Source organism: Merops nubicus, unplaced genomic scaffold, assembly GCF_000691845.1.
Source record: "Merops nubicus isolate BGI_N331 unplaced genomic scaffold, ASM69184v1 scaffold3593, whole genome shotgun sequence".
Taxonomy (NCBI): Eukaryota; Metazoa; Chordata; class Aves; order Coraciiformes; family Meropidae; genus Merops; species Merops nubicus.
In genome coordinates this window covers 80,230-95,609 of record NW_008596755.1, presented here as the reverse complement: position 1 = coordinate 95,609, position 15,380 = coordinate 80,230, and the positions used below count along the sequence as shown (strand labels likewise).

Below are 15,380 nucleotides of genomic sequence, written 5' to 3'. Positions count from 1 at the left end.
GTTCAGCAGTGTATAATAGGTGATTTGAAGAATAATTTGGTCCCTGGCACGTGCTGCCTGGGACTGGGGCTGGTGCAGAGAGGTGCCAGGTCTCCCATCTGCACCAGCCAGAAGCTGCCAGCCCTGGGTTGCAGATCCACCAGGTCTCACGTTGGCCCTTGGGGCATGGCCTTAGTGTGCCAGGTTGCTGGCTGGTGGCATGCATGCCAAGGTGTGTAGGGATCCCCTGTTGCTCTTGCCATATGAAATACAGGCTCGGGTTGTGTTGCAGAAGCTGGAGGAGAGTGGGAGGTTGTGGGCAGCTGTCTGCGTAGAGAAAAGAAGAGGGCAGGATTTGGGGAGTTATTGTGTTTTACTTGCTCTAATTTGCAGCCTGTAAGTCTCCCGAAACCCAAGATTTGCCACCCCTTGACCAGAGGCAGACACTTGCCTGTTCATGAGGCTGTGTGAAAACCAAATTTATACTTAACTGTCTTTGTTGTTTTGGGATTCCAGACCTAGATCTCATCCTTGGTGCAGACTGTGATCAAGCAATCCAGGTAGAAGCTGCACAGCTTCCCTTCCTTGGGGGCTGCTGGCTCTCTCTCTGCAGGGGCCAGCATAGATTTCCCAGGAACTCTCCACTACTGTGGAAGCCTTACTGGTGAGGAAGTGCTGTGGAGCATTTAGATGCTCCTTCCCCTGCCAAACCAGCTCCTGCTGCCTTTGATCAGTCCTGTTTGAAGTCATCAGCAGTGGGATTTGGTGTGAGGGATTTGGGCAAGCTGTGAGGCTGCCCTGGTGATGCCCCAGCCCCTGGGGATGCTGAGCTGGGAGCAGGCAGGGTTCCCAAAGACCTGGCATTGTGCTCTGGGATGGGGATGGGCTGGGGGAGGGATGTTGGAGCAGGCAGAGCTTTGCTGACCATTTCATGGGGATGGGATGGTGCTGGCTGGAGCAGAGCTGCTTCTGGTCTTGCAGCAGCAAGAGGCTCCAGCAAGAGGAGAAACTCACCTCAGGGCAGCCAGGCTCAAGGGTGCTGCCTCCCCTCCTGCCTGGGGCACATGGGCCATGGCCAGAGCTGCTGAAAGGAAGATGAAAGGTGATATAAAATTATTTCTAGTCTCTGCAGCACGTTGCAAGCAGTAGTAGGCTGCTTTCAAGTCAATTGTTTCAAGGCATCTCTTTAAATGAATGACTAAGTCTTCAGAGCTGCCCTTGTGTTAGGGTGATGCTCTAACAGCTCTGTGTCTGAGATGAACGTGAGAGTTTACCTTGGTCTTTCTCTGCTGCTGGACAAGTCACAAGAGGCCTGGTTGTGGGAAGTATCCTGTGCTTTGCTGGAATACACTCTGTTCTCTTTGGCTATAGCAGGATCTCAGGGCATTAATCTCCCTGTGTGACAGAAGCCTTCTAGCTTCTGCATTTGTTATAATGACAGTGTTCACCCACCTAGCCCTGTATCTCTGTAGGGAGGTGGCTGTGCTGTCGCTGCTTGGGGATGTTGGCAATGTGCTTGGTGCTGCATGGATGGGAGGAGACAGCCCCTGGGTGCTTAAAGCCAACTGTGCAGAGGGTCAGCACATAAAGGTTGTCCTCTGCCATCCAGCTGGGACCTGGGTGCTCCAGCTGAGAGGTGGCATCAGGGTCCAGGGTGGATGATGAAGCAGAGTCACATGGAAGAGGCTGGAAGGATGCTGTTGGGGATTTACATTAGGCTTTTGGGGGAAACAAAAAAAAAAAAAGGAAAGGAAAAGGAGGCACCAGTTGTGACTAGGCATGGTGGGTGCATCTTGATGCAAGTGCTTGGTCAGAGGGTGAGAGCAGCTTGGAGCTGAGCAGAGGTTAGGCAGAGGCAGCCATGGCAGCTGGGCTTCTTGGGAAGAGCAGCCCAGGGGCTGGACAGTTAATATGGGCTTTAGATGCTGGGGGTACAGATCTCCAGGTCTTTGCTGCAATCCTGAAAGTGCCCCTTAGACCTCCTGTGCCTCAGTTTCCTGCTGTGCAGCACCTTGCCTGTGGGTGTCCTGTGCTGCCAGCTTCCAGGGATGTGACCTCTTCCATGCCAGTGCCCAGGGCACTTCTGGAGCTGGGTGTGGGCACTCTTCTGGGGGTCCTTGTGAAGAGTCCTGTGGCTGTTACTAACCCGGGGGTTCCTTGGCTCCTGAGCAGTGAGGGAACCCTCCCCCAAGCCTGTTCTCTATTTGGATGCCATTCTGGCACATCAAGACAAGTATTTCTTTTCTCCTTCTTCCTGTCAGGTTAAACGTGGTTGGGATCAGGCAGCACTGACAGTCAGCCAGGTGTTATGCTGGAGAAGTATTTTAGCTGGAACATAAAAATTGATTTGACCTCTTGGCTCATCCTGCTTAATGAGCAAGCCTGGAGCTGGGCCACAGCCCAAGGCCCAGCAGCTCTGTGGGCAGAAGGCTTCTTCCTCTGCTCAGTGCAGCCAGAGGTGCCTGCAGGACTCTGGGTGTTTTCCTTGGAGGAGAGGGGTTTGCTTTTCCTGGCAGCAAACAGGTCTGATTCATTGAAGCCACAGCTCACCATGGCAGAGCTGGTGCCAGAGACTGTGCTTGGGTTCAAGCACTCTTGGGAGCACTGGGAAAGATGCTGCAGGCTGGTGAAGACTCTGCTTTCCCAGGAAGGATTTCTGTCAACACTTTTGCCTGGTGTTTTGCTCTCTAGTTTGTCTTGGATCCCTGTGTGTGAGGCAGAGCAAACGTGGCAAGTTCCTGCCTTACCCTGAGCACGAGGTAGTCTAGCAAATGCTCAGAGGAGGGTGGCTAATAATCATATTTCAGCATGTTTCATTTTTAAGGGCTTTGATTGTGGCATGGAATTGTGGATCTGTTGCCAAGTTTGGGCTTCAAATGAATAAATAAATGATAAACGATCATTTGGCAGCAATGAAGCCACTGCACTACCCTTGCATGTTTATGTGGTTTCCCTTCTCCCATCTGTTCCCTTCCTCCAGCTCTTCCCTGTGCTGGGTTGGCTCCACAGCCCCCAGCCTTGCTGGTTGGGGATGTGTTTGCTCCAACCAGAGATGCAAGAGCTGCCACTTGGGTCAACAAAATGAGAGCTGAAGAACACCCTTGAAATAGGAAAATCTGGGTTTTGCTCTGGTGATCCCAGGAGAGCAGGCTGGGGCTGTACCAGGCACTTTCCCTGTGTGCTGGGAAGGAAGCACTGAGTTCAAGTGTTTCCTCCAAACCCATCTGTAGAGACATGGTGCAGGAGAACAAGAAAAGGAAATAACTAAAAGGGGAGAGCTTATTGTGCTCTACAGCTCCCTGAAAGGAGGTTGGAGTGAGGTGCCTGTTGGTTTCTTCTCCCAAGTAACCAGTGATGGGACAAGAGGAAATGGCCTCAGGTTTGTGTCAGGGCAGGCTTAGATTGCATATTAGGAAGAATTTCTTTCCTGACTGGGTGGTTCAGCATTGGCCCAGGCTGCCCAGGGAGGTGCTGGAGTCCCCAGCCCTGGAGGGGTTCAAAAAACACTTGGATGTGGTTATGGTACTTCAGGGTGTAGTTTAGTGGTCATAATAGTGTTGGGTTGATGGTTGGACTTGATCTTGGAGGTTTTTTCCAACCTTAATGACTCTATAATTCTACAGGCAGAGGGAGAGGAATGGGAAGACAAAACAGTGAGTCAAGAGGTGACAAATATTACAAAAGGTGTTAAACTGTAATGAAAGATAGGGCTGCACAGTCTCCCTGTCTTTCTGCTCTTGTTTTCTCTTCAGGTTCGTTTATCTATCACATGCTGGTTTTGCCTTTAGCAGGGGTGGTTTGTGGTGGGGTTAGTTAGTCCCTGTTCCTCTCGGGTGAGTCACTGATCAACTGACACAAATATTTCTGAAGATGTTTGCTATTTGGAGAGTTGCTTGTCATGTGCTTGATCCAGAGCATGTTCCTTAAGGAAGAATTTGTGCAGATATGAACCATATTAAAAATGTCTCAGTATTTAGTTGCATCAGTGCTATAGATGGGGTGATGCCCCATCCCTGGAACCATCCCAGGTCAGGTTGGCTGGGGCTCTGAGCAACCTGCTCTTGTTGCAGATGTCCCTGTCCCTGCAGGGGGGTTGGACTAGAAGACCTTTAAAATTCCCTTCCCACCCAAACCAGCCCATGGTTCTATAAATGTTATTACCTGTAAGGAATGCTATGGCATTGCTCACTCACACCACACAGTTTTGCTTGTTTATTGGGTGACTTCTACTTATGCAGAGACATTTTGAGGTGGCATCAAGTACATGCATGGCTGAAAAAAAAGCACATTCAAAGCACTTCTTTCTGTGAATCCTTCTGCAAGCAAAATTACAGCTGCAGGTAGGATTTGGAATAGTGACCAAAAAGCACCACAGGTAATAACTAAAAGGCACCAGTAGCAGGTAGAGTTAATGTATTTTTTTGTGAGCTGTTGTTTGACAGAGCTTCTCTGTGGTCTCTGCCAGCATCTGCAGCTGGGCAGGTAGGTGAGCTCTGTGTTCTTGTTGTTCCTTACCCTTTGCAGGAGGAGAGGAGAAGGTCTTTGGGTCTTTTCTTTTCACTTCCTTTCCCCCCTTGCTTTCACCTGCCACCAGATCCTCAGATTGCTGCATCCTTCACTCACAAGAGAGGAATTTGCATTTTTCTTGTCACTTGGCTTCCGCACGTGGCCGTGTGGCATTTTACTTTTCAGCAGTTCCCTGAAGAGCTCCCTTGTGGCTGATGAATGCAGAAACTTTGTCACAAACTAAACCACCCTTCCCTCCCTTTAATCTAGACTGCTGCTTACTCAGGGAGCCTCAGCCAGGTTTTGGTGCCAGAAGCCCAAAGCGCTGAGCAAGCAGAGGGGGAGTTGCAATCCCTCTGAAGACGCCTTGTTTTCTTGCAGACTTCTTGTCTTCTGCTTGGTGTGGGTGCCCAGATCCTGGGCAGGGGGCCACATTCTGCCTCAGTTGCAGCAGGGATTAATGGAAGGAAGGCTGTGGTTCCCTCGTGGTGCTCTGTGTCTCAGTTGGGATGTAAATACGACACTGATGCTCAGCACATGGGAGGTCAGAGCTCAGGTGGGGAGGGAGGAGGTTGGTGTAGAAACCATCACAGAGGTAGGTCACTGAAACGTGCAGTTTGGCCCTGGAGCTGTGGAATTAAGTGACTCCTTTCACCAGAGCTGATGACAAATCATGGTGTGGGTGGTGGGACCGTGAGCTTGGTTCAGCAGTTCTTTTGCTGGCATTTCAACCTAACTAACCAACACGTAGTGGTGGACAGCCCTGTGGAAATCTGAGGGGAATCTCCCCTCTCCTCTGCCCTGCAGTTTTTCTACGATATTTTGTTTCTGAGGCAAACTAATATTTTTCTCTCTCCCTCTTAATTTGTTTCCAGACAAATGATGCTGCAGGAAATACCTGGAACTGGCTTTACTTCATCCCTCTCATCATCATTGGCTCTTTCTTCATGCTCAACTTGGTGCTGGGCGTCTTATCAGGGTAAGACACTAATGACTTGTCTCCACATGGGTGTGAAAGTGAAGATGTGTTGGTTTTAGCACTGTGAGAGGATGTAGCTGGGAAAGGGGAGATGGGGTGAGACATCACACTATACATTGTCCCACTTCACACATTTCCTGCCGTGCTCCTTCCTTGCAGTGGGGTATTTCTATAATACTACAGAAGCATAGGATAGGGGATAGGCTGGTGAAAAATTATTAATTGAGGTTATTCTGAATCTGGAGCTACGAGTTAAGTGAGTCCCTGTAATTTTACTGACTTGGGCCTGTGCAGCCAATGGTTCCTTCTGCATTGTCTTCGAAACCCATCAGGAACCCCCTGCTGCCAGCAGAAATACCTCAGTGCTGGAGCTGGACACCCAAGCATTCATAACACCTTTGGTGTAACTGTGCAGCATGGAGAAAGAGGGAGCTTGAACAAAAGGCAGTTAAAATATCTCAAGGGTTTGTTTTGAGGTCGTTTCCTTTGGTTTTGGGTTTGTTTTTTTTTTTTATCTCTGGCTATTTAAGCCAACGTCTGGATTTTGGGGACACGCTGGTCTCTTGATGTTCAAACCCTGGGACTCAGCCAAGGATTTGGTGTTTGTTGCACAGGAGTTTTGGGTTTGGGCCATTGCAGTATCAAGCTGCCAAGTTTGAAGCCTACCTGGAATTTCCTCAGCGTCTGGAAATTTGATCTAGAATTAACCATCTGACTCATCTGAATGGTTTGCAAGCTCTTAGACTTTGGCACTTCGTTTTGCACAAGATTCTTCTTAGCCCATCCAGGCGATCTGGATTATACAGACCTATGAAGACCTACATTTATTTCTGGCTCTTTGGCAGCAAGGGAAGAGAGAAAAGAGTTAATGCTGCTGATTGGTAAAAGCCCTTCAGTGCTGCACCTTTGCTCTTTCTTTTGAAGTTACTAGAGAAAGGAAAATGTTTTACAAAGACCAGATTCATGCTCAATTGTATTAGTTTAGTAAAGATTCTTGTCTTCAAAGCACATGCTGGGGGCAGGAGCAGGGAGGCAACAGTGCAGTTTGGTTTCAGGACAGGGAGATGTGCTGCTACAAGAGAGGGTTGTGGGAAGGGTGATGTTATGGGATTTGCTGTTCCTTCAGTCCAGGAAGAATGGGCATGATCAATAACCAACTGAAGCCACTCCTTGGACAGCCTGTTGTGTTGGAGGCTTTGTAAAGGAGAGCCTCATGACCATGCTTGTCTGGCGTGTGATTTAAAGGGAGCACCAGAGCCAGGGCTGAGTGTGGCTTGTTAGGGGCTTCATCTGCCTCGTTCCACATTGGCTGAAATGATACTTGGAATTTAAAACACAACTCAGGAGCCTGCAGGCTCTGTGCTGGATTCGAATGCCTTTGGTGACCAAAAGATGCAGAACTTTGTCTAGCTCTCCTGAAAGCCTCTCGTTGCTTGGGGCAAAATATGAATATTATATAAATGTGTAACTTCTGTTAAAAATGCAGCTTTGTGCATCAGATTTCTTTGGTTAGTGGTAAGGATGATAATATCCTCTTCACAGAAGGAAGCCTTTAGATTCTATTTTGCACAGGGATCTGACTTCTTTGGCTGGAATAAATCCTGGGGAGAGGCTGAAGAGAGTAAACACCATAGCACAGGTATTGACCACCCTGCTCAGCAGGCTGCTGGTGGGCTTTCAGCTATTGAGCAATGATAGCCAGGCTGTATTTTACTTCCAAACACATATTCTTTAGCAGCCCTAGAGGTTTAAGCTTCAGCATGCCACTGTCTGTACCTTGGAAAGCCAAAAAAAGACCCTTTTACTTGATTGTTTTTCTTTGCTGTTGGTTTTGAGCTACTTCCTCTCATGTGTTTGTGTTCCTCAGTGGGCAATAAGGAAGTAATGAATTTCTGAAGTGGGCATGCAGACTTTATCAAAGATCATGCAACATAAATAATCTGAAATGACAGCAAGGTACTGAGCTTCCTACTGACACTGGATTATACTTAGTTTTGCCATAACTCATACTGGAATTTTCTGCCTTTGTGTAGTTATTTGTGAACCCATGTCAACACTGGGCAAATCCCTAATAGGAGTGGGCTTAGCTCCTGGGTTTATCTGTTTGAGCAGTGTGGGTAGATTGACCCGGCCAGGATCCTGAGTCTCATCTGCTAGCAAAATATGGAGGCGTTTGCATTGCAAATGCCACAGAAGAGATGATACCTGTTTTAGAATAGAGTGAACAACCTTTCCCCTCTGCTGATTCTTCTGGAACTATAATAAAAGCGAAGACAGGGAAGTGACAGGGAGATGTATAAATCTGTGAGTTGTTAAAAACTTGGTATGGAAATAACTCACAATCTTGAGCCGTAGTTGATAGGACAAAAAACTCTGACTACCTGGCTAAAGATGTAATTAAAAGCATGTTGACTCCATAATTCAGATTAATTGAGGCTCTGCCTGCTGATCAAAGCACTGCCAGTGCTCAGCAATCGGTTAATATTTAAATACCCTCCTCAAAAGGTGCATTCTGCCTTCTGCTCCTTTCCCACCCCGATGCAAGTGTTGGGGTCACGCTGCCAGCACAGCTCAGCTCTGCTTTTGCCACTGAATATCCAGATTTTTTTTTTCCCCTCTCTGAGGCTTCATCCCTCTGCGAGCTGATAAAACCCAACAGCCCTGCAGAAACCAATAAAGCAGAAAAACACAGCTCTGGAGGAGCTTCTGCTGAGTACCATAGGTGGTGGAAGATAAGACTTTATTTCTCTGTTTTAACCTTGTTCCAGAAAGCTGGAGTGCCTTTGTTCCAAGAAATTGGGGTAGCATTTGGTGAGGTTTCCAGTGCACAGTGGAACAACCACAACAGGGAAAATGTTTAGAATTTGTATCCGTAAGATATTTGTCTTGAAACCTCTTTTTGCACTGACTGCATTTAACCACTGCAGGTGGTTATTCTGACTGATTAGATTATTTGTAAACTCTTTGTGACTCAGGTAGCAATAAAGGCATCCATCACAGGGAGTACGACCTTTCCACAGCCAAAGAGATTAGCTGCCTCTGGTGGCACCCTGGAAATGTTCTGGCTCCAAGTCATGCCAAGAAGGGTTGACCCCAGATGCCTTTCAGTTTTCCCGAAATACAGAGTTGATTGCTGCTTGGGATGTCATGAGATTTGCCTTCAGTTCTCATCAGAAAATGCCCTATAATGATGATGGTGGGGTTTTTTTTATCCAACTCTGCACGTGATTCTGCAGTTGACAGTGGGGAAGGAAAAATTACCCTGCACTGATTAAAAAGTCCTGACCAATGCTCATTCTTTTTGATTTTTTTTTGACTTTGTATAGTTTTCTGGCTAGCAAGGTGCAGCCCTCTGCCATCCTGCTCTGGCAGCTGTTGCCACCAAGAGATGGGCACCCACCTCCATGTACCCCATCGCTTCCTGGTGTTCCTTCCCTTGGCAGTGACTTCCAGTGCTGTTTTTCTCATCCTACTGGTGTTCCCCTCCCAGCCCACAGCCTCCTCTCAGCCCAGCTAGCAGCTTTTTTTTTTACCATGGGCTGATGGGATTATGGAGTTTCCTACTGCTTGGGCGTTGAGTTGGGTATTAATTTTGCCTGGTAATGAGCTGGATGATTCTCTACAATACATTTGTGACTGTTTTGATGCTTCGGATTACACAATGCAAAGAGGATAAACGTTATCATGGGATGCTGTGAGGAAGATGATTTCACTTATTTCAAAGCTAAGTGGTTTTTGGCACCGTTTCACGCAGCGGTGGGGAGCGGTGGGGGTGGTGAGACAGCAGGAGTCCTGGCCAGAGAGGGCAACACTCTGTGAATGATGCATTGCAATACTCAGAGGCTGTGTCTTCGAGTGTGAAAAATGCTACTTGTCACGTCCTCAAATATTTATGGTGAAGTTTGAGGTATTTCCAGACCAGCTAGTGAAGAGTAATGATCTTTCCTGAGATTTACTCATCTGGTTGCAGTAGCCAAGTGTGGAGAGGCACTGCAGTGGCCAGCTTGTGTCTTCCCTGCTTGAGTGTTATCATGAAGTGGTCCAGACCTGCTCTGTCCTGAGCTGTGCAGCACCTGCCTCTTGTCATCTGAGACCACCTGGAGTAAGAACTGTGGGGAGACACTTGGAATGGATGCAGCATTTTTGTGACAGCAGAAGCCTGGCAAGGGATACAGCTACAGACCCTGCAGGAGGCCAAGGATGAGGGTAAATAGGGCTCTAGTTCTCCACTGCTGCACCCCGTTTTGAGCAGTCTGCAGCATGGGGGGATGCTCTCTGGGCAGAGTCCCTTTAAACACTCTCCCTGTGCGTGCTCCACCCTGAGGGGCTCCTGTTTGTTTCTGACTGTTGGGTCACTGAGGCTTTGGGGCTGTTGGAGCAGCTCCCTGGGAGGAAGCACAGCCCCATCCAGACCTGACTGAACCCTCTGCCTCGGTGCCTTGCTCTGCTGAGTTTCATGACGTGTTTTCCCATCCTGAGGATTCTTGGCAGACGGAGATCATAAAACTTCAGCCTGCAAGACGTGCAGAGGCTGGAGAAGAATCAGTCTGATTAATTTGTCACAATGGCAAAGCGTTCTTCTGTCCTCCTTCTCCCTCATTACAGAGACAATCATTCATTTTCCCTGCACATTTGTTCCAAGTTCACTGTTACCTGCTGTGATCTGACTTTGGCTGGTGTTAATTATTTGCAGTAGAAGAGCTGCATCATGAAAAGATGTGAGGTTCTGCATGCTTTCTCATTGCTTTTAATCTTTCCCCAGCCTGTGTTTAAAAAGGAGTGGAAAGACAGGAGGGGAAAAAAACCCCAACTTTCCTGTTTTTCTTTGCTCCTCACCCTTTTTAACAAAGCCCTCACTGCAAACAAGAAATGTGGGAGAAGCACGTGTGTTCCTCACAGGAGGGGTCAGGGAGAAAAGACTTTACACGTGAGCTTCCTCTCACTGAGCAAAATGTTCTATCAGATGTGGATCCTTTGCTCTTTTTGTGGTTTTGGTTAGCAGAGGAGACACAGGTTACCTTTAATGGTCCTATTAAGCTGCAATGGAAATTAAAGCCTGTAATATAGGAATGATATAGGAGACCTGGATCTGGATTTCCTGGGGCGTCTGCTTTGACTTCTGGGGTGGAGACTTGATGAACAGAGCCAGAGGTTCATCCAGCAATTGCAGTAGGCTGATACAATGAGGCAAAGCTGCTTTTAAAACCTTTTTTCTCTCTTCATTGTTGCCTCTTTCGAGCCAGGTTTGCCCAGCTTGGCACTCGCAGCATTTTCAGCTTGGATTAGGTGGAATCAAAGTGAAATCGGCACAAGCTGAACGTAAAGACAAAAGGAAGGAAGATGCATTGAAGGCTTCACTTCTGTGCTGTTCCTCTCCATTCTCTAGAAACACAGGCTGTATCCCATATCTGACTTGCATTTGAAGCATCTTCCTGCTACGTTCAGTGATAAAAGTGACTCTGAAGCCTGGCTCGGTGCTGAGAGATCAATCTCTCAGTGCTGCTTTCATCCTTTATCAGGGGGTTGAGGAGAGCTGTGTTTTCCCCCTCTTTAGAGCAGTGAGGAGGAAGCAGAAGCAGCTCTGGCTGTGCAGGATTGATTGAGCCAGTCCTTGCTCCTAAGCAGTGGGTGTTGGGCTGGGTTAAGCAGCTCAGCCAGGTCAGTCTGGGAGAGATGGACAAGCCTCCTCAGACCATGCCCACTGTGATCTGGGCCAGCTATAGCTCTGAGTGAGATAGAAGCATAAACCACCACGTGTCTTTGGGATATCATGCAGCTGATGGGACAGCCTGGGGTGGATGAGGAATCACAGACCTCTGTCACCAGCAATAAGAAATTCTTCCTGGTGGTTTTCCAAGTGAATTGGTTGCTTGGTTTTATCTCGTTCCATCACTTCCCAGGGTGATCTCTCTGTGCTCCTCAGATGTGCTTTCTTTCACCTCCCTCAGGTTTTTCTTGTCCAAATGAGGTGCATTTCTGTGCATTTTCTTCTTGTTGGCTTTCTAATCAATACTCTTTGCCTATGTTCCGTGGTGACCTGGGCCTGATTTTTCAGAGGTGATTTAACAATCACCAGTGATTTAACAATTCTCTACATGCATTTCCATTCACGTTTTCAAGTCAGTAAGTCAGAGGCATCCAGTTCTTGTTAGTTTTACCTGCAGGTTTCTCTGCACTTGAAGATTTTGTCTGTGGAAAAAAAACCCCCAAACAACCATACATTGGCTCATTTTGAAGTCTTTCTGGGGCTTACTGTGGTAAAGACATCTGATGCTAGGGTAAAGAAACCAATGTTCTTGCTGATCTCATTTCTTCTGCAGCCCTTTTTGGTGCAAGGTGCTGGCTGTAGACACAGCTGAACCATGTCCTCCTGGGTTTGAGTCTTCCCAGTTTTGGGTCACATCCAGGCAGCTGGAAGTTGCTTGTCTATTTATTCCTGCATTTATATCATATTTTTCTTTCCTAAGACAAATTGATTCTGCCCTCTACCTGTATTCTTAACTTGCCAGCACCTACCCAGGTTGGTGTACTGAAGGGAATGATGCTTCCTTCCCTCACCCCTGGCCTCCTGTGTGCTGCTGTGGATCACTCAGCCCCTGCTGTGGCTGCCTTTACTCCTCTGCTGGAGGAGCTTTTGTGAGAAACACCAAAGGTTGGTGCCTTTGAGGTCCTGGCCTGCAGATTGTCACCCCTGCAGGACTGCTGTTCCCATGCTGTTCCCTCCCTGGCAGCCTCTTTCAGGATCTCAGAGCCATGTTGTGGCTGAGGTGGGTCCTTTAATCTCTTAAAAGAGTTCAAAGAGTCACTGGTGCTGCTGTTGATGATGGTTCCTCAGTGACAGTGCACCCTGCTGAAGCAAAATGCTTCAGGAATGGAGGGAAGATGGTGTTTGCTGTCCCTGCTCAGATCCTGAGCTTTGCTGTTGTGCTTCAGGTCCCCTCTTCCCTATCTGGTACCCTGCTGGCCTCCCTCTGCACTGCCCTGTGGCACCACAGCACCCACAGGAGGGCTGAGGATGCTCAGCAGGTCTCTGTGCTCTTCCTGCAGCTGCATCCTGGACATGGAGCATCTGCTGCTTTGTCTTTCCACTCCCCACTGTCCATCTTGCTCCTCTTCCCTCTCTGTGGGTGTTCCTTGTCTCCCTCTTTCTTCTGGGGCTCCCCTCCTGCTTCTGCCTCTCAAAGAATAGGTTTGCAGAAGGTAAAATAAATGTTTGGCACAAGTCTTAGTGTCCTGAGTTGTATAAACAGTTGCAGTCATAAAGATGTTTGATGCTTTTTGCTGCAAGCAGCAAAGGGTTCCCCTTACAATGGTTTTTCTGTTCTCCAGCATGACAAAAGGAGGAGATGAGAACCTGCAGAACAACTGCTTTCCCTGGAGCAAGAATCTGCTTTTCTATAGACATGTGGATGCTGGTGTGGTTAGTGAATGAAATGTTATGAGTATGAAGTGGACCAGACCATGGTGAAGCAAGCAGGGAGGGGCTCTGCAGGACTCTGTGTGTGAGGCAGAAAACACACTCACACAAATACTGCAGGGCCTACAGAATGGCAGGAGCACAAGGAGGATTGGCTCAGCAGAAATCTGCCTACCATGTTATTGGGACTGGCTTCACCCAGGCACTTGGGATTTGGTTGGATTTGGGCAAGGTGGCAAACCCCAGCATCAGAAACAGGCCTGAGATCGAAAGGAAAAAAATAACTGAAGGCTTTTTATTTTCTTCTCATAGTTGATTAACCAAAATAAATAGTAAGAAATGGACTTCCACACTTAAAAGGCAATTAAGTGCTTCTGCTTGCGTGAGGATGCTCTCGGCATGCTGGGAGGCTTGGAGATGTGTGCAGTCCCTGTGCTGAGAAGTTGCCCTAAGGCATCTTGGAGGATCTCAAAAGTGATGTACAGCCCCTGAGCAGCCTTCCAAGAACACAAGAGATGTGGTTTTACTGAAAAATGCAAATAGTATTTTTTTCTTACCATCCAGTGTGTTCATATGTCTCGGGTGCTACAAGCTCCTGTTCTTATCTCTGGAGTCCCTTTGCAGCCTCTTATGGAAATTCTTGCTCTTGCTGAAAGCTTGCTGGGAGTCAGGTGCATAATTGGCACCAAGTTTCTTTTTGAGGTTCCTTCCTTGCTGGTTGTAGAAGGGCTGAATTGGAGAGTGTGTGTCAGGCAGCCAGATGAGTTCCTGTTTTCCATCTTCTACCTCCAGCCCGTCCCTCTCTGCTCCCGAGCCATGTGGGCTGCTTAACAAGCTGCTGACAAGTATCAAACCCTTTCTTGGGCACTGCTCCACATTCAAGCAACAAAGCTTACAAATCCAGCCTCCTGTCTTGGCCAATTTTGTTTCTCCACCTGTAGAATTCCTTTTGGCCTGTGAGTAACTCAGTCAAACATCTGCAGTCCTGGCTGGTTCCTTTGCCAGCACCTCACCCACTTGAATATCTGGCTCCTCTCCATTCTCAAGGGCTGGATCCCTCCAGAAGATGCATCTCTCTAGATGCCACATGCCATCCAGGCTCAACTTTACTCAGTCCTTTGACGTACTTGGACTGGAGATGAAGCCAAGCTGAAAATTGATTGGTGTTTTTTTTCTTTGTTGTTTTTCTTTAGACTTAAAATTCTAAAAGTCTTTTGCAGCTGCTTTCCAGGAGTCCCTGGTGGAGTCCTCCTGAGATCTGTGCTGCTTTCTGCTCACTCTGAACAGTGCTTTAGGTTCAGTAGATGAAGGGTGTTCTTCCCTTTTTTAAGATCTGAGTTTTCATGAGATCATGGGTAGCTCAGTGGCATTATTCTGAATGAGGAGCTAATTACCTATGTTGCTATTATGAATGGCTAATCATGAGCACTGTTAGTGGTGGCAGTGACAGTGATGCTCTGCCTTCTCTCTCTGCCTCTTCCCTGTGAGTGGGAAGCATTCCTCTCTGCTTTCTAAGCAGAAAACCTGAATTACAGAGGTTTAATGGTGTGATTAGTTTTGCAGCAGGCCTGCTGGCACTGGCCCTGGGAATTGGCCATGAAACCCAAGACCAGGAGATGCATTACATGATGCTACATCTCAGCTCCATGCTTTCGTGCAGGAAAGTTAATCAGAGACTCGAGGGATGAAGATTGAGGTTTGCTTATTATTTTTGTTTTCCCTTTTTGGTTGCTGTGACAGTACTTTTAATTTAAGGCCAGCATGGATAAAGCACTTGTAAGAATTTCATTGGTTTGTAATGTTTTACTGACCTTGGTGGTTACTCATGAGTTGACCTTGTGTCTTTGGTGGCTGAAGGGGCTCTTGAATTCCCCTGAAGTGGTTATTCCAGTGCATATTTACACAGAGATGTATTTCACTCTTCCATCCACCAAGGTGATAAGCAACAATCATCCATTTTCCTGGGGACATTCATTCCCATGATGAATGCCCTTCCTTTGATTCCTCTTTGTTCCTGCTGTCTCTGTAGAATCAGTTATTCATGACTATCATGTTGTAAGTAAAATGTGTGGTAGGCACCTACCCAGGCAGAGCTTGGCTTCCTCCAAAACCTTGTCTCCTGTTGTTGTGCTGCCTGTAGAGAATTGAGTGCTCAGCTTTCCTCCTCCTACTGCCAATCTAGACAGTGCTGGAAGAGGAATGATTTTGGAGGGCTTTTGAGGCACGTGGTGGTTGGGGAGAGCCAAGGATGAGGATGGGTGAATGTTATCACTCATTCCTGAGCTGACCCAAGGCGTGAAGGACCAGCCATGGAGAAAGTCCTGGAGGTAGAGCTGGGTAGGATGCAGCATATTTCCTGCTCAGGTTTCCTTCCTGGTGACTGGGGAGATTTTGGCAAGTCAATGGCATAAATAGCAATTATGCTGAATAAAAGAGGAAGCTTATTTACTGCTACCAAACATTTCTGTGGGACTTTCTGTGTTTTTGTTTAGGACTGGC

General features: G+C 47.6%; 1 protein-coding gene across 1 annotated transcript in view; it reads left to right on the top strand.

The window, feature by feature from the left end:
* Positions 1–5,360: 5,360 nt before the first annotated feature.
* LOC103769277 (voltage-dependent N-type calcium channel subunit alpha-1B-like) overlaps positions 5,361–15,380 on the top strand; it is a gene marked incomplete at both ends in the record, with an annotated part of 90,129 nt that continues 80,109 nt past the window's right edge. Inside the window, one exon of the mRNA XM_008936459.1 lies at positions 5,361–5,464. Within this exon, the coding sequence (XP_008934707.1) occupies positions 5,361–5,464 (104 nt within the window). The remainder of the gene's footprint in view (positions 5,465–15,380) is intronic.